The following is an 18,614-nucleotide window of genomic DNA, read 5'->3' on the forward strand; positions in this document are numbered from 1 at the left end:
ATTTTTCTCGATAACTGCATTAAGTCCAACTGCTGAGCATACATCTTGAATCTCGGTAGCTGTAGGATTTTCAACAGCCTTACTTATTGGGATCCGCCTCCCCTCTGCAATGGTTTTCTTATTATTTAAATAAGCGGGGTAGATACAAATAAACCTGTCTTGGTCTGCCGGGGAGCGGGCGGCTGCGCAAGCCATATCCACACAGGCTTAGGCCGCGCAGACTAGGTAACCGAGGTCTTTCTATATTTAGCCAATTTCTGTATCCATTTTTGTTAACAGTGAGAAATAGTTTTAGGAAAATGTTCTAGTTCATGGGTTTAGAAGAATTCCTTTGAGCTGGGCATGGGGGTATGCTCTTGGAATCTCAGCACTCAGCAGACTGAGGCAGGAGGCTCTCCAGGAGTTTGAGGCCATCCTGGGCTACATAGCAAGACCCTGTGTCAAAAAGAAAGAAGGAAAAAAAGAAAAAGAACAAATATATAATTAGAATAAAAGAATGTGTTTGACCATTAGGGTGTGCCAAGGTAGCATTAAATGGCTGTCTTGCTACTTGACTCAGGCACAGGAGGAAGCCTGTGTTAATGACTTTGAAAATATCTTCCTTTCTTGCTACTTCAAAAAGAAACTAAACCATTTTGATCCACGTGATCATAGTCCTTTGAAGTTTCCCTATCTGAATTTTAATCACAACTTGTTGCAGATTGGCTGCAATCTCTTTTGCCGTCTGAAGATTTTGTGGAATGGAATAGTCTTCTAAATTCCATCTAGGCAGAGATCCTGTAAGCTCATTAGAGTTGATGTAATTTATTTTGTCTCTCTTTTTTTAATGTATTTGATGCAGGGTTTCACTACGCAGCTCAGACTCAGGTGATCCTCCTGGCTTCATCATCCTCAGTGCTGGGATTACAGGCATGTGCCACCAGGCTCAGACTCAGTCACTGGCTCAGCACGCCCCAGGGGCGGCACTGACACTGCACGTGGTTGTTGGGATTGAACCTTGGTTACTGCACTTTCATAAGCAGGGGCTTAGTCCGCTGAGCTATCTTGCAGGCTCTTGTAATTTACTTTTGACAGTAGTATAAAAATAAGGATTTACTATAAAGTCAGCAAGGGCCAGGGAGATAGCTCAGTAGAATAAGTGCTTGCCTGGCAAGTGCAAGGTCCTGAGTTCAAATCCCCAGTACCACCAAAAAACCAAAACTAAACAAAAAAAAAGTTTTCAGGGCTTTGCAGGATAGCTCAGTTGTTTAAAGTGATGCTTGGGTAAATGCAGGCTGGGGTGGATGACCGTGGTTCCATTCCCAGCTCCAGAAGCTGTACCATACCTCCCCTTAAGGCAGCCTGAAGTAGCCAAAAAAAAACCCAAAACCCCCCAAAAAACTTCTATAAAATCAGAGATTACTTTATCACTCTTTCTTCTCCTATTCATAGTCACTGGTTCCTGTTTATTCTAACTTTGGTATTTTCATTTTGCCCTCCTCACTTTTTTTTTCCTGTTGTCCTCCCCATCTCAGTGCAGGCGCACACCTCTCACCTTTCATTGGGAGCCCTACCACTGGCCTTCTAACTGGTTTTCTTCTTAGATGGCATCCCTTAACAGTTTTCTTCAGGGCGAGATAGCTCAGCAGATGAAAGCTTGCCTTAGGCAAGCTCAAGCAAGCACAGAGACCACAGTTTGATCCCTGGCATCACATGCTGAGCCCCCCACCCCAGGGTGGGCTCAGCTGGCCAGAGTCTGGGTGTGGTGAGGCATGCCTGTAATCCCAGCTCTGGGGAGGCTGAAAGCAAGAGGATCACTAGGAGTCCGAGCTGTGTAGTGAGACCCTGTAACAACCAAATACATTTAAAAAAAGTTTTTTGGGGGCCAGAGAGATGGCTCAGTGGAATAACCACTTCCCTGGCAAGCTCAAGGACCTGAGTTCAATCCCCGTTTCTGCCAAAAAAAAAGAAAAGTTTTCTTGTGTGCCTATTTAATATCTTCCTTAAAACGAGTCCTATAGCTAGTCTTATTTTCTACTTTGAAGCTTGAATCTAATGGGGTGGAGGGAGAAGAAAAAGAATGAAGATGTGTTACGCACATGTGCCAACTCCTCATGAGGAATTAGATCATTCTGTACTGTAAACGTGTACTGATGAAAATAAAAAAATTGAAGCTGGCCCCTCCTTTGGTAACAAAGCCATATAATGCTTAGGTGATAGAAGATGCTTACAAGCAAAACCAGACACAATTCATCTTCTCGCCTTAATTTCTTTTGCTTCTTCCTCCCTGCTCTCTGTGCTTCAACCAGAATGAATTTGTGGTTCTCAGGATGTTATATTCATTGTCACTTTGGGCATGGAGCAGGCAGGGAAAGAGAGCTTATACATTTATTTATATTATCACCTTTTCCTACCCTCTTGGAAACAGCCATTGTTAATCTTGTTTTGTAGGACTTGTTACTGTTCATAAACCTGTGATGTTCAGCATTCCACTGAATGACATCTTTAGATGCAATAGTTTGTTTACTTATGAAACGAATGGTGTTGTCCATAACTATTGGGATATTCATGTTCAAGCTTTTGTTGAAAATGGCACAGTAAGCACAAAAGGTAAGTGCTAAAAGTATCTATTTCTATACTTGGGTCCTAATTTATCAGTGTACCAGTTGGTGTTCATTGATGTCACTATCTGCAAGCATTTATAGATTACAGCATGCATGTAGCTTCCACTAGAGGGTAAAGTTTTTGTAAATGATAGTAATTCCTGTGGGAACTCGCAATTTAAATTGTGCTATACATGTGGGGTGGTCTTTTAAAAGGTTCTGCCTGTAGTGTTTCCATTAGCTGATAAAACCTAATATTTGTTTTGAAAAGGTCATCCACTAGCTTGATATTCTGCTCCTTAGTTCTAAAACCGAAGTTTAGAAATTAGATTTGTATTCTAATTTTTACTTTTGTAAATTGATTTTACAACTTCTATGTAACTTTATGGAAATGTGATAGTTTCTTTTCACCAGTTCTGGCATACTACTTCTAAGAAGTAGAAATGCATATGACTTGCTATGGGGGTAATTAAAATAAAAGGTTCATTGTATCAAAATCCTAAAAGAAGACTGGGTATGATGGCATGCTCATGTAATCTCAGTACTGTAGGCTGAGGCATGGGAATCACCACGAATTTTTTTTTTAAATTTTTTGTTAGCATTTATTTATTGTGTGTGTGTGTGTGTGTGTGTGTGTGTGGCCAGCTCAGCCCACCAGGGGGCAGGGCTGGCTGGCATATGGTGCTGGGGGATCGAACCACGGTCCCTGCGCTTTGCCAAGCTTGTTCCAAGTAGGTGCTTTAGACCACTGAGCCGTCTCTCCAGCCCCGATCACCATGAATTTGAGACCAGTTGGGCTATATAAGTGAGTTCAAGGCCAGCCTGCAGTATATAATGAGATCCTGTGTCAAAAAACAAACAAATCCTAAACAATTTTTGAACTATTATTCTAGTGAACAGTGTCCTTATGCTGGTTGTGTGTGGGAAGGAAGAAAGTGGATAACATAGGGGTTAAATGGTTTCAGATTTAAGTCTCTAAATTTCACATCAGGGACAAGTAGAATTTTTTGGAATAAAGGTATTTAATGAATTTGGCCATGTGTGCGAGATAAACCTTTGGATGTATGTGTCTTGAACATGTCTGCTGTGTCATAGAGACTGGATATGAAGCAGCAGTTTAGTAACTTGTGTCTCATTTAGCTTAAAATATATTAAGAGGATACTCCTTTTCTCCTAATGAGCCTTTTTGAATTTCTATTGTGAAAAATAATTTGCTCTTCCCTGGCCTAAGAATTGAGAATAATAACACCTTCATTTATTTTGTCCTTTGGTTGTTTTAGAGTTTGTATGTGAGGAAGACAGAAGTTCCACTACAGTTCCACCTGTCATTCACACCACTGTGCCCTCTCCCACTACAACATCCCCTCCTGTGGAGAAGCCAGAAGTTGGAAACTATTCAGTGGGTGAGGGCAACAGCACATGCCTGCTGGCCACCATGGGGCTACAGCTGAATATCACTCATGATAAGGTATGCTTATTTATTTATTTATTTATTTATGTGTCTGTGTGTGTGTGTGTGTGTGTGTGTGTGTGTGTGTGGCCAGCACAGCCCACCAGGGGGCGGGGCTGGCTGGCATGTGGTGCTGGGGGATTGAACCGTGGTCCCTGTGCTTTAGCTAAGCTTGTTCTAAGTAGGTGCTTTAGACCACTGAGCCATCTCACCAGCCCCAAGGTACGCTTATCCATGTTCACCCACACATACCTTTTGCATTTTTGCCAGGTATTGTATATCCTGGTTTGCATCGAACAGCAGCATTGCCACCATGATTCCACCATAAAGTGGAGATTAGATGTTGACATACTGAATTTTGATTAGTTTGGGGAGGTTGGAATTAGGAGAACCACAACGACTTAATGTCACAGGCAGGGTGTTGTTTCAGCTAGGATAAAACCTAGTATTGAAAGGACTCTTTGGGGTTTAGATTCTGTTTGCTTTCAGTAGAAACATAGTATATGTGGTTGAGCTTCATTCTATTCAGGCTGTAGAAAACACAGTTCCTGGGCTGGGGATGAAACTCGGTGGTAAACATTTGCCTAGCACACTTAAGGCCTTCACTTTGATCTTTTCACACACTTTAACCTGAAATGAACTGTAGGCTGCTGTACATGAGCAGCATAGATCTGTGTCTGTGGCTGTTTGATGACTCAGGCACAGAGACCTGCTCTCCTCCACCATGGCCCTTCTACTTGCAGTGCTCTGCTGGGGCTCCAGAGGGCGTGCCAGCGACTAAATTGCATTTCTAAGATCCTGAGACTGAAACAAGCCAGACAGATGGCTCTTGTGCTCTGTAAAAATGTGTATTTTCAATTGGCTCATTCCCGAGGAAGCTTTCTTCTTGTTGTTGTTGTTTTTCAAGTCGTCTTAGTCATAGCTTGAGGGCTCATGCCAAGTTGGTTTGAAAGTAAGAGGCCATGAATTTAAGTTTCTCAACAAAGCAGTTTTTGTTCTGCATTGAAGTTGACCTTATTAGAGTATAAGGCTTTGCTGTCAGCTCACGTAGTGAATCTGTACTTTCCCTGTCTTCTTCCCCTGCAGGTTGCTTCAGTTATTAACATCAACCCCAACACAACTGGCTTCACTGGCAGCTGCCAGCCCAAGAGAGCTCAGCTCAGGCTGAACAACAGTGTCGTTAAGTATCTTGACTTTGTCTTTGCTGTGGTGAGTAACAGATTTTTCTAAACATTATATGCATTCTTGGAAAGACATACCTGAAATTCTAGTGTGTGTGTGGTGGGGGTTAGCTTCAGTTTTCATTACAGACTACTTAGAAAAGTATAGTCTACCAATCCCTGCTCATTTCTCAGACTGTTGTGTGTCTGTGGGCTGGATCCCTTTAGTAATATCCGTCAACGGTGGCTGTTCTGCCGTCAGGTGGACGCTAGGTTAGGGGTAAGAATGGCATTAAGGAGCTACCTGTGTGGCATCTCTACAGGGAAGAAATCTCTGGGATAGTTTTCTCTTACTGGGTAGATGGCTCTCATGTTTGTTTAGTATAGTAATTTTAGTCTTTCTATAGATAATACTGTTTGTATTAGTATAATAGTAGCTAACATTTACTGAGAACATTTGTCACTATGTATCTGTGGTTTCTGCATCCATGGATTCAGACAGCTTTGAATCAAAAATATGAAGGAAGCCAGGTATGGTTGCACATGCCTGTAGTCCCAGACCATCAGAAGCTGAGGCAAGAGGATCACCATGAGTTCAAGGCCAGCCTAGGCAACATGGTTCAAGGCCAGCCTGAACTACATGGTGAGACCTTGTTCCAACACCCCCCAAAAGGGGAAGAAGAATACAGAGGGATGATTATGCTTACTATATACAAGGCTCTGTAAGTACTTGTATTAATTTATTAAATTAGGGTATTTATAGTGTCAAAATCCATATTTTTGTTCATGTTTGTGGTAAGAGCTGAACTCTAAACACGATTACAGGTTAAAGCATACCTTTTCTACTTCTTGTTAGTAAAACTTAATCACTTGGGACCTTGCTTCTACCTTCTTGGGAACATTTATTATCTTTATGCATTTTTGTAAGGTGAAATGTGTGTACATATTACAGCAGATGGGAATGAGGAATGGGGGTAGATATAGGGGAGAGAAAATGTTGAGTACCAGTTTTCCAGCTAAGAATTTCTGTGCCATTGGACAAGAACCAGTTCTGCATTTATTTATTTATTTATTTATTTATTTATTTATTTATTTATTTTTGGCGGAACCGGGGATTGAACTCACGCCTTTGCACTTGCCAGGGAAGTGCTTATTCCACTGAACCATCTCCACAGCCCCCAGTTCTGCTTTTAAATCAGATTATTTTATTTAGAGATGATATAGTTTTAACTATATGTAAAAGGTAGGTATGCTGATTTGTAAAAGGTAGGTATGCTGTGATTTCATATCTAAACTTGTACCTTGACTAAATATTTATTTATTTATTTATTTATTTTTGTGGAACCAGGGATAGAGCTCAGGCCCTTGTGCTTGCCAGGGAAGCACTTATTCTACTGAGCCATCTCCGTGGCCCCAACTGAATCTTTCCATATAGAGTATATATTGAGTAACTGAGGATTATATTACACAATTACATTTTAGAAAGGTTTATAAACATCTTCCTTTTCTCAGCATCCAGACAGTTCCTCTGTTGTATTTCATATATGCTCAGTGAATTACTATTTCAAATGTCCATTTAGGCTAAGGGTACGGCTCAGTGGTAGAGTTTTTGCCTAGCACATGGGAGGACCCAAGTTTCATTCTGAGTGCCACTAAAAGGTTGTAAAAATGTGTAATTAAATGTCTTCTTAGCTAAATGTGGTGGTGGCGCATGTCTGTAATCCCAGCACTCAGGGCTGAGGCAGGAGGATCACTGTGAGTTTGAGGCCATTGTAAGATACATACTGAACTTAAGGCCTCAAACTACATAGTGAGACCTTGTCGTCTGAAACAAACAAACCACAAAAAACTTGTCTTCTTTAGGCAGGGGATACAGCTCAGTGGAAAAGCTCTATAGTATTTATGAGACCCTGGGTTCCTTGCCCTGTATATTATATAAAAAGGAAAAAGCTTTTCAAAACAAAAAAGCTTGTCCTTTTATTTACATTAGAGCAGGCCTTTGTAGACATATTCTCTTTTAAGTAATCACATAGGAATTATGGTCAGTAAAAATGAGGGAGGTATATTTGTTGAAACTGTACTTTCGATTTGATTTGAAACTGTCTCATTGCTATATGTTTATCAATAAAACTTTGAAAAGAAAAAAAATGAGGGAGGTAGTACTTCCTTTTGAGTGGTGGACTGTGGTAGGCTCTGAAATGGAACGTGGCTTCTTCAACTCTCATGGAAAAATGTTGAATATTAACAATTACAATATTTATTTTGCTTACTGGGCTATTTAAGAACATAATCCCTGATTAGTGATATTTTAACCATGTTATAGGCAGTTTGGAAAATCAGGAACCACCCACAATGTCACAAGAGTCGGGATCCTCATCAGTTTCACCCTGTCCTGATACATACATGATCCTTAGGAAGGAGAATTTCTAGCATTTGAGTGTGCCATCTTCAGGTCACTGTGGTGGGATATAAGGAAAGGAACTTGTGTCCTTAAGGAGCCTGGACCTTAGTGGTAAGATAGAAACATGCAACAATCAATATTTTGACCTTTTTTTTGGGCTTTTTGAAACAGTGTCTTGCTGTGAAGTCCAGGCTGGTCTTAAGCTCACTTTGTAGCCCAAGCTGGTCTGGTACTCACAGCGATCCTCCTGCCTCTGTCTCCCAAGTGCTGGGGTTACAGGTGTGAGCCACTGTGCCTAGCTCACAATAGCTACTTTGGTGCAAGGACCAAATGACTGCCATACTCATGCTTTTGTATTTGTTTTTGTGGGCAGGAGGCTGCTGGGGAAGGTGTGGGCAGAGCTGTGGGACAGCAGGAGAGAGGGAGCCAGGAAGGTTTGGAAGAGATGGCATTTGACAGGGGCCTTTGAGGACAGGTCAGATTTGTACATACAGAGATAAGGGGAATACGTGGAAGAGTACAGGCTGCCCTTGGAGAAAGGAATGTGTTCAGAACGAGCTGGAGAAGAAACCATGCATCACGGTTGGAGGAAGTGTGGGGCTGGATTTGGGACCAGCTGTGGAGAGCCTCAGATGCCAAGGCAAAACATTGCCTCAGCACAGGAGGAATGGAAAAAGGCCAGAAAGGCCTCCGTTGTGCTTCCCCTGCGATCTGCCTTGCATCTGCCCCTCTTTTTCATTACCCTCTGCTTTTGTTCTGGCTGCAGTAGATTCCTACCTCATCTCACCTCCTCATCTCCCTCAGTTTAATCTTCCAGAAGTTCAGCTCTTCCTCAGCAATCCTCAGAGGTTATTCTACCAGTAAATAAGTTGACGTCTAAACTTCACACGGGGTAGTGCAGGACCCTGTGCCCCATGTGATGCATCCTGTGATTGCAGCCTCATTGCTTTGCTCACTCTCCATGATGTTATGCTGCGGTCATTGTCCCTCTGCCCACTGTACGCATCTTGTGATGTAGCAGAGCACAGTAATAATTGGTTCAGGGCTCTGCAGCCCACCTCTCGGGGCTTGAATACCAGTTCACTGACTCCTAATCCTGTAGCTGAGGGAGCGGTCCTTTAATGTCACTGGCTGAGAATGCCACCTCAAAATGGAGATGCTGACATCTTAGTGTAGGTTATTGTAATTATTGAATGAATCCTTTACCTAAAGATTGGAGGATGGTGGTTGGCATTTAGGAAGTTCTCAAGTGCTGGCATACGTGGGATTGTTTATTTCTTGACTACCTTTTCTCATGTCCTAGCCTTTCTGTTTATTTCCTACCCAAATCCTGCCTCATCCAAGGGCACTATCCCTAGCCTGGCATTACTTTGCTCCTTCTCTAACTGGAAATAATTTCTTTTCTATCAATATTTATAGCTTGCAACTTTCTTTTTCTTTTTTTCCTTTTTGGGTTTTTGAGACAGGGTCTTGCTATGCAGTTCAGGCTGGCCTTGAACACACTGTATAACCCAGGTTGGCCTTGAACTAGCAGCAGTCCTCCTGCCTCAGCCTCATAATTGCTGGAGTTATACAGGCTGCCACTGTTTTTTTCTTTTAGAGATAGCATTTCACTATATAGTTTAAGCAGGTCCTGAACTCACTTTGTAGTTCAGGGTGGCTTTGATCCTCCTGCCCCAGCCTCCTGGAGTGCTAAAATTATAGGCATGCACCACCACACTTGACTGCCACTTTTTTGGGGGTTATATGATTGTTAGTATTTTTATCTTCCCTGGTAGGTTGCAAATATTCCAGGGGTAGGATTCAAGTCTGGCTCATTTTGTTCTCTCCTACATCATGTAGACTTGTTACCTTGTGTGTGCTGAGCATGCAAACAATTAGAATGATTGGCAGATGGGTTGAATACTTCTAAAAAATAATAGCAGGGAGTGGAAAGCAGGTCGACTGAGTGTCTTAGTTACCGTTCTCTCATTGCTAAGATAAAATACCCAACACCCAAAGTTAAAGGGGGAAAGGTGTATTGTAGCTCACAGTTTCTAGAGGTTTCAGTCTATAACCAGCTGGATCCAGGTCAGGATGGCTTGACAGAGGGACATCACAGAAGAGAGCTAGTTCATGGCAAGCAGAAGACAGCAAAAGTAAGCAAGGAAAGGAAAGGATAAGTCAGGCTGCCAGGAATAGGGCAGTGCCAATCCAATCAGTGGACTAATTGAGTAATCACCACCCTTAATCCTAGCACTGTACCATGAATCAGTTACACACTCTATAGATTTAGCCATCACTGAAAAAGGCCCACCTATGACTACATCAGGCTTTGTGGGGACATCCAGACACAAGCTATACCTGGGAGGTCATATAATGGGTACCAAATCACATAAGTTCTGGTATTCCACAATACAAGGGGATGACCATAGTTCACAATGATTATTTTATGAAGAAGTTGAAGAGACAAATTTGAAGTCTCCAAACAGATGGTAAGGAGACCCAGGCATAATGTCGCATGCCTGTAATTCCAGCACTCAGAAGGCTGAGACAGGAAGATGGTCTTAAGTTTGAGGCCTGGCTGTGCTACAGAGTGAGTTCAAAGCCAGCCTGATGTACAAAGCAAGACCTTGTCAAAAGAAACAAACAACAAAAAACAAAAAAACCCGCCAAAACTAAAAAAATGAGACAGGAGGATCAAAAGTTTGGGGCCAGTTTGGACAACTTAACAAGACCCTCTTTCAGAATAAAAAGAAATAATAGAAAGGGTGTAACTCAGCTCTGGAGTATTTGCCTGAAGGTGCAATGTCCTGGGCTCAATCCCAAGTACCTCAAATAATAAAAACAATAATGAGAGTGAAATCAAAATTATCTTGATTTGATCAATGTACCCTGTATGCATTTGTTGAAATATGTACACTGAACCCCACTGATACATAGCACTTATTACATGTTGATAGAAAAATATGAACATGGGATGCAATAAGTTTCATTGATAGAGTACTTGCTTAGTATGGTATGTACGAGGCCCAGGGATACCCAGCGCTACAATAAAGAAATAAAACAATAAATTAAGAGAGTGATTGCAACAAGAAAAATAATTCACTACATTGAGTAAACAAAAGAGATAACAGTGAAAAGGAAAGAGCAGAGCTGGAGGGCTCAAGGCTTGGAGCCGAGCCTAGTTGCAAGGCTGTTGTGAGCCAGGCCAGAGGTGTTGTGGCCACAGGAAGTGACAGGAGGGTTGAAGTCAAGGGTGTGTATCACTGAGTATTTAGGAACCACAGCTCTGAAGCAAAATGCAGAGGAAAAAGGCTTTGTCACACTTGAAGTTCTTTTACTTACTTGCAGTATTTAACTGGTCTAGGCCTAATCCATGGTTTGCTCTTCTGGGTAATAATACTAGATTGTATTTCTTCTGTAGATATTTACTGTACCTGTGGACAATTGCAATATGTCAATTAATTGAAATCTCTTTTTCTAACAGAAAAATGAAAACCGATTCTATCTGAAGGAAGTGAATGCCAACATAAGTTTGACAAATGGCTCTGGTAAGCAAAGCACTGACCTGGGGGAGAAGAGTGGGTTATATTGAAGAATTAGAAACTGTAATTGTCTTATTACCAATCAGTGCCTTATTTAATGGGACAGAAGGTGCTATGTAAAACATATGCCTTGACTATAGCTTCATCTGTAATTTAGAACTATGGGAGCTGGGTGTGGTGGTAACTGTATTTATAGTCTCAGTTACTCAGGAGGCTAAGGCAGGAGAATAACAAGTTTGAGGCCAGCCTGGGGAACTTAAGGAGGCCCTATCTCAAAATAAAAAAGGCTGAGCATGTAGGTCAGGGATAGAGTGCCCCTGAGTTCAGTCTGCAGTACCACTAAAAAAAGGAAATAAAAACAATTATAGCTTTCTATTTTTTGCAGTATCATGGTAGATAATAGATGAGGATGTGAGTGATTTTTATACTGTAGAAACATTTATAGAAAGGCAAGGGAAATAAAAAAAGAAAGGCAAGGGAACCAGCCTGATAAGCGGGCATCTTAATGACTTAACAAGATTTTGTCTCAAAATGAAAAAAAATAGGGTTGGTTATACAGCTCAGTGTGAATGGAAAACAAAACAGGAATTGACAAAGACTGTCCTATTTGGATGTTGATGGGATGAGAAATTACTAACATGGTTTTATTTTCTGTCAAGTTTTCAGTTTTTCAAATGAAAACCTTAGCTACTGGGATGCCCCCCTGGGAAGTTCTTATATGTGCAACAAGGAGCAGACTGTTTCAGTGTCTGGGAAATTTCAGATAAATACCTTTGGCCTAAGAGTTCAGCCTTTCAAAGTGAAGGAAGGAGTATTTTCTACAGGTAAGACTCAAGTAAACTTTATTAATAACTTGTGTTTTTACATTGACCAGTACATGGCTTTTTCTTTGAGTCATGGAAATTTAGACATTGAAATAGAGAAATAAAAATTCACCCCTTGACTCTGACAGAGTTCTCACAGCCTTGATTGAGTAGTGTAACTCTAGCTCACCCTTTTTTGCTCACTCCAGTTGTTGCTGTGATCTATAAAACAACTTCAGGGTCAGGTGAGCTCACATAAAGTGTAGGTGCTTCTCCTAGGTATAAGTTTTTGGGAAACAGATGATCATTTGAACATCTTACATCTGGCTTATTTGGTCCATATTTTTTTTTGTCTTTTTGAGACAGGGTCTTGCTATACAGTTCAGGCTGGCCTTGAGCTCACTGTGAAGCCCAGGCTGGTTTTGAACTCGCAACAATCCTTCCTCAGCCTTCCAAGTGCTGGTATTAATGGTGTGCACCACCATGCTTGATGGCTCTATCTTTCTAGAAATATTTTCATACCTGAGTGAAAATGATTTGGTTTAACTTTGTTGAGACACAAGCCAGAAATCAGGAGCAAAGCCTCAGGTATTATAAATTATGTTTTTACCAGCAAAAATGATCTAGAGATTCCTCAAATCACATGCTAGTGCAGATGGGGCTTTTTGAAGACCTTTTCAGGGTTGCCGGGCATAGTAGCGCATGCCTGTAATCCCAGCACTTGGGAGGCTGAGGCAGGAGGATTGCTGTGAGTTCAAGGCCAGCCTAGGGCACACTGAGTTCAAGGCCAGCCTGAATTGCATGCATAGTGAACCCCTGTTTCATAAAAAACAATATCCCCCCCAAAAAGAAAAATTAAAATAAAGATCTACTCAGAGCTAATGGTAACATCAGATTTTTTAAATGAAACCCTTGTGAAAGTCTCATATGTTCTTGTGAATAAGAAAGAGAGATGTTTAGCACTGCAAGATTGAAATTTTCATGAAGGAAAAAAAGGTATAGCAAATTCTTTAGGTGAGTTGTCTTTCTAGTTACTTAAAATTGGAGGTTTGTAGAGCACAAGCTTTGCTGAGCAGAGCCATTTCAGCATCCACATCTTTTTAACACTTCATTCTGTGTTTTCAAAGGAAATGTAGCAGCTGTGTTTAAAAGTAAATACACTGCGAGCCATTTGGCTGTTTCTGTGGTGGTGCTTAGCACCTAGTCTGACTTGGTTAGGCCAAAATAAACCAGGCTCTTATCCTTCCATTCTTGTGATGTAAAGAGGTTAATTGTACATTTAAAAGTATTTTTAAGAATTAATTTTCTCTTTTGTTAGTTTTGCTTATGTACTTCAATTATGTTGATCTTTTAATAGCTTTATTTTTAGAGTCTTTATCTAGCTCCCCTACATCATTCTAATTTTAGGTCCAGATTTATGTTTAGAATTTAAAGTCATGTGCAATATTATCACCCATGCAGGCGTATTTATCTAGTCAGCTGCTACTGTTGAGTTGTGCTCTTTGTCTAATATGAAACTTTGGTTTATATGTGTGTAGAATTTAAAATGTCCTACAAAGAGGCATACAACATTTAATGCTAATATCAAATGCATGTGTATTTCTTGAAGTAGGTTCTTGGCTCTGGTACCTATACATACAATACACAGTAATATTTGAGTTTATAAGTTGAAGAAATATACTTACAGTAAGGTAGAATGATATTGATATTTTACTGGATCAGAGTGCTCTCGAGAAACAGAAAATCATTCCCACAGGCTGTTAGCCGGGACCAGACTAATGAGAAATTTAGTAAGCATGCTTAAATTAGTAAAAGGTTCCAATTTTTTGACTCTTATGACTACTAAAGTCATGTATTTTAAGTTAGGGATCTGTAATTTTTTTTCCCCAGAAGATCCAGACAGCAACTGATTTTTTTGACTTTGGGACCAATATGACTTCTGTCACAACTGTTTAGATATACAGGGACAGCTATAAGTAGTACATAAATAGACAAATATGAGTGTGTTCCAATAGAACTGTCTTTATGGATATTCAAATTTGAATTTCATGTAACTCATGTGTCACAAAATACTCTCCTTTTATTTTTAATCTTCAGTTATTTAAAATTATAAATACAATTTTACTAATGCAGTTTGTAGTTCTTTGGTCAGATTTGGCCTGTAGTTTGCTGACCCCTACTGGAAAGGAACTCCAGAGCCAGCCTCGCTGTTCTGATCCCTTTATCCGCTGCTGTCCCCAGTTTCCCCAAAGGCATTCACTCTACCTCAGGGAAGCTAATCTGGCTGCGCGTAAATGGCCTACAGTAGCTGTCTTCATCTCTGGTGAAGCAATTACTCCAATTTGGAAAGATCTTGGAATATGAACACACAAACATAGATACATATATGTTTATTTTATGACATATGAGACAGTATTGTTTACTGATATAAATGAAAGGACAAATACATTTTAAGGTTTTAACTTTAGAATAGTCCATAGTTTTCATTAACTTTATTAAAAAATATACCTGTCTTAGTTGAAATTGATTTTGTAAGAGCATTTCTGACATTTGAATCAACATCTTTTACTTTTGGACATTCATTTTGATTATACTCATTATTTGTTACACACTTTTTTTCATCTACAGCCCAGGAGTGTTCGCTGGATGATGACACCATTCTAATTCCAATTATAGTTGGTGCTGGTCTTTCAGGCTTGATTATCGTTATAGTGATTGCTTACCTAATTGGCAGAAGAAAAAGTTATGCTGGATATCAAACTCTGTAACACTAGTCCCTATGTGATCTGTTGCAAAATAATGAAGCAAGTACAAGTTCCAACATGCATTACTATTCAGTTTAATGTACATTTAGTTGCAGTCTTTCCTGCTCTTAGAATGGATTGTTCGGGAGATTTCTAATTTAAACTAAAGCATTGAAAAAAGAAGAAAAATAAAACAACCTATAAGCTATAAATTAGCCGTGTGATTTTTGGTTTCTGAAACCAAGAAATTTAAAGTTATTATTTCCATAGCAAAGCATATGTGCACAACATCTGAAGTAGAGATGCTATTTTACTGCCTTGAATTAGTATTTTCTAGATTAGAGATTCTATTTTACTGCTTTGAATTAGCAATTTATCAGTTTCATTTAAATAGTATGGCTAGAAGTACACAGTTTAAGAAAAAACGTTTTTGAAAAAAATGTCCCTGCATGAGGTTGAGTTAGGGCAACGTTTTCCAGTGGATTTGTACTTGCTTATATTGCATTTTATTGTGATTTTTGTTTGCAGGTTAACTTAGCTACTTTGGCATTGCTGCATATTTGACCAATGAGGGAGATGTTAGTAGATTTGCACAGGGCTTAGTAATATGGTTTTTTTTTAACCAGTGAATGTTTTTCTCATGCTTTTCAGTACATTTGTGTTTAGTGTGGCCATATTGACAAAAGATTAAAAAAAGCCTTTTAAATTTTAGAACAGGTGTTACTCTTGCTTTATCCTTTTTTTAAAAAACTGGACATGTCAGTCTTTTAAATTGCAAGACAGAAGACTAGCCCAGCTGGGCATTTCAATCTGTTTTTTAGGTGCTTTAGAGATAATTGCTAGGCCGTGCCAACTGAGGGCATCATTACTCCTGTGTACCCATAAATTGGCCTCAACATGCTGCACTAAAATTAATGAAGATTTCTCTTTAACCTTCAAGTCTTCCTTGTTGATGATAACATAGTTTATGCTTTATTTTTCTTAAAAAAATGCCAGTCTGTCCTAGAACTTAGATAAAGAAGTGCATTTATGTGTAGAAAATAACTCACACTTAACTCAACATTTTGATCTTAGTCCATTAAAAAGTTAATGGCTTCTAGTTGGCATTGATTGCTAAACAATTTATTAATTTGGCCTTTACATTTAAATGGCTCTGTGCTAATCAAAACTTACACTTTTTTGTTATGGTGGAATCATTAATTCATGTACTTCGTATTTAGTTCTGTGCTCTGAGAGATGCACCAGTTGTCCATTTGTTGTGTACCACCCCATGTTTTATACAAGAAAAGAAAATACTTCAGGTTCATTATTAACATATGAGTATTTCTTGTAGTTTCTAGATCTTTTCTTATGCATATAAATATTGGTCAGACTGAGCAAGTTCTCCTAAAAAATATTAATATGTACCTGTAAGTGGAAGATTCCTGTGGTTATTTGGAGATAGCAGATTATATGCTTCCCATTCACTAGAAAATGAGGAACTATCAGGGTTCCAAAATACAAATGTTGAATGCATCGATACAAGCATGCATGCGCGTGCACACACGCACACGTATGCACACATATATAGACAATTGCATGCTAACATGTATATGTCTGTAACTGTCTTTTGAGTTATATTGGAGTGTGATCAATATTTTGTCTGTTCAGCCTACAGACCTTAGTGGCTCAGAATCAGATTCCTGACTAGCCCCTCTCAGAGAGCTACATAGAGCTGCACTGCCAGCTTAAAGCACTTCTTAAAGACTAAATATAAATTGATTTTTAAAAAATATTTTATTTAAACTTTTACTGTAAAATTGTTAATCTTATAAGAATGGATAATGCTTTTAAGAATGTGGGCCTTAGCTATTTCTTGAGTGAAAACGAAGCAGCTTTTTTTAAAAAAGTAAACATTGGAAGCACAAGTGGTCACACCGGCTTAATGCTGTTAACGTTTCTAAAAGTTTCTACATTTAGAGTATATATCAAATTGATATTAAAATACCTCTGATAAACACTGTTTTATAGAAAATTGACTTCAGTGAATATTTTTGTATTTTACATGGGCCAGTTTATATACTGCTTTTTACACTATTATTTTCTATAGTCACATGTTCTTTGCTCCTTTTGTAGTTTTTTTGTTATACAGGGTTTGTGCCTTGATGGCAACATACTATTTAGTTGTGGGTGCTTTTCATGTTTTGCCATTTCCACAAAGAAACTGGTCCATGTAAATGCTTTCTGTGGTTTCCCCTCTAATGTTTAAACCACTAGCTTATGTATGGTATTGCTCTTTAGATATTTGCTTGTCTGTTTGCTCAACATTGCTTCTAAAACAATAAAGATTCTTTTATTTCTTAAGGAAATTTGCTTACATTTTTTCCTGTTGATTAAAGTCATAATGGAAACTTTTCTTAAATGAAGAACTTTTGAAATCCTTATAGGTAGAACTAAATTATTTCAAAGTGTTCTACCACTGTAGTACTGTCTGGAAGAAGTGAGGCCTTGACTGATATGAGGCTGACTACAGAGTAAGAATCATCTGGGAAGTATGTTATAAAAAGATACACTTCTCAGGGTTTCCTAAGCTCCACCCCTAGAGGATTTCACTTAGCAGGATGAGGTAGGGTGTGCGTGCATGTGTGTGTGTGCATGTGTGTGCGTGCATGCATGTGTGTGTGCATGAGTGTGTGTGCATGTGTGTGTACACTCATGCATGTGTGTGTCTGTGAGCTTCCCTGCCAAATGTGATTCATAGCTAGTGAGAGAACCAGTAATGTTGGGTATTCATTTTTTACTGAAAGTCTTTTATTTATTTATTTGGTACAGGGTTTCACTACAAAGCTCAGACTCATAGTGATCTTCCTGTCTCAGCCTCCCTAGCACTGGGATTACATGTGTGTGCCACCATGCTCTGTTTTGGTGGCTAGCATGGTGTGCCCAGAGTTCCAGGGCCAGAAAAGCATGTGATACCGGGGATTGAACCTAGGTTCCTGTACTTGCCAGCCAGGTGCTTAGACCACCAACCTATCTCCCCAGCCCCTAGTGAAACTTTTAGAGTATCACTTCATATTCTTTTTTCAAAAGTTGAGGCTTATATTTCATATCTGTACATAGCAGCTATATATTGCAGCCAACCACATTGGGCTATGGATCTGATAGAAAGTAAAATTGTGTCCAAACTCTGAGATCACCCTAAAACCCCTGAACTTTTCAATTTCCAGGTAGCTTTGTAGTCACCTTAGTGTCACACACACTTACTGTCATACCTGGTAATTTCCCTCTGGGTTACCCAGTTAGCCATAAGAATGCAGTAAGTCATCATAGCTCCCAATGCTGCTACTACCCACCTTATGACTTTGGCCTGGCTGCTTAGCTTCTGGGGATTTGTTTTCACTTAGGGGCCGGAACTGACTATGTATCTATTCATCTGTTTATTAATTTATTGATTGAAACAGGGTTTTGCTATGTAGTCCAGGCTGGCCTTGAACTTTCGGTGATCCTCCTGCCTCAGCCTTCCAAGTGCTAGGATTATAGGAGTGTACCACATGTCCAGCTGTGCTTGGGACTTTAAAATTTTGCTACCCTTATTTCTTTGAGAAATAACTTCCATTTTAGAGAAGATAAATGCACATTTGAATATGTTTGGCAGGATGCTGATAAGAAGCTACTTGTTACGTATCAAGAACATACTTCACATTTAAAAGTACAGTGCACAACCTTAAGTTTCCTGTATTATTTGCCAGGATAATTTCTTTTTTTTCTTTTTTTTCTTTTTTTGCAGTACCAGGGATTGAACTCAGGACCCTGCACTTGCCAGGCAAGTGCTTAGTCTACTGAGCTATCTCCCTGGCCCTACCTGGCAATTTTTTTATAAGATTTATATATATTTTTTCCACTTAAAAGACCCTGTCTTTAAAAAAAAAGATTTATATTTTTAAGATTGTAGTATTTAATGTGCTTAT

The 18,614-nt window shown here is 39.5% G+C and overlaps 1 protein-coding gene across 2 annotated transcripts in view; it reads left to right on the forward strand.

Moving 5' to 3' along the window:
- Positions 1 to 18,614, forward strand: part of Lamp2 (lysosomal associated membrane protein 2) — a 44,893-nt gene that overhangs the window by 21,308 nt on the left and 4,971 nt on the right. Inside the window, exons 4-9 of one of the 2 annotated variants that reach the window (XM_023707918.1) lie at positions 2,431 to 2,589; positions 3,863 to 4,050; positions 5,119 to 5,241; positions 11,063 to 11,126; positions 11,780 to 11,944; positions 14,552 to 14,853. In XM_023707918.1, coding sequence (XP_023563686.1) covers positions 2,431 to 2,589; positions 3,863 to 4,050; positions 5,119 to 5,241; positions 11,063 to 11,126; positions 11,780 to 11,944; positions 14,552 to 14,691 — 839 coding nt within the window. In that variant the 3' untranslated portion in view covers positions 14,692 to 14,853. Of the gene's footprint in view, positions 1 to 2,430; positions 2,590 to 3,862; positions 4,051 to 5,118; positions 5,242 to 11,062; positions 11,127 to 11,779; positions 11,945 to 14,551; positions 14,854 to 18,614 lie in introns of those variants that run through there. The other variant, XM_023707917.1, reaches the window with a different exon arrangement.

Source organism: Octodon degus, unplaced genomic scaffold (assembly GCF_000260255.1).
Source record: "Octodon degus isolate 3935 unplaced genomic scaffold, OctDeg1.0 scaffold00319, whole genome shotgun sequence".
NCBI classification, from domain to species: domain Eukaryota; kingdom Metazoa; phylum Chordata; class Mammalia; order Rodentia; family Octodontidae; genus Octodon; species Octodon degus.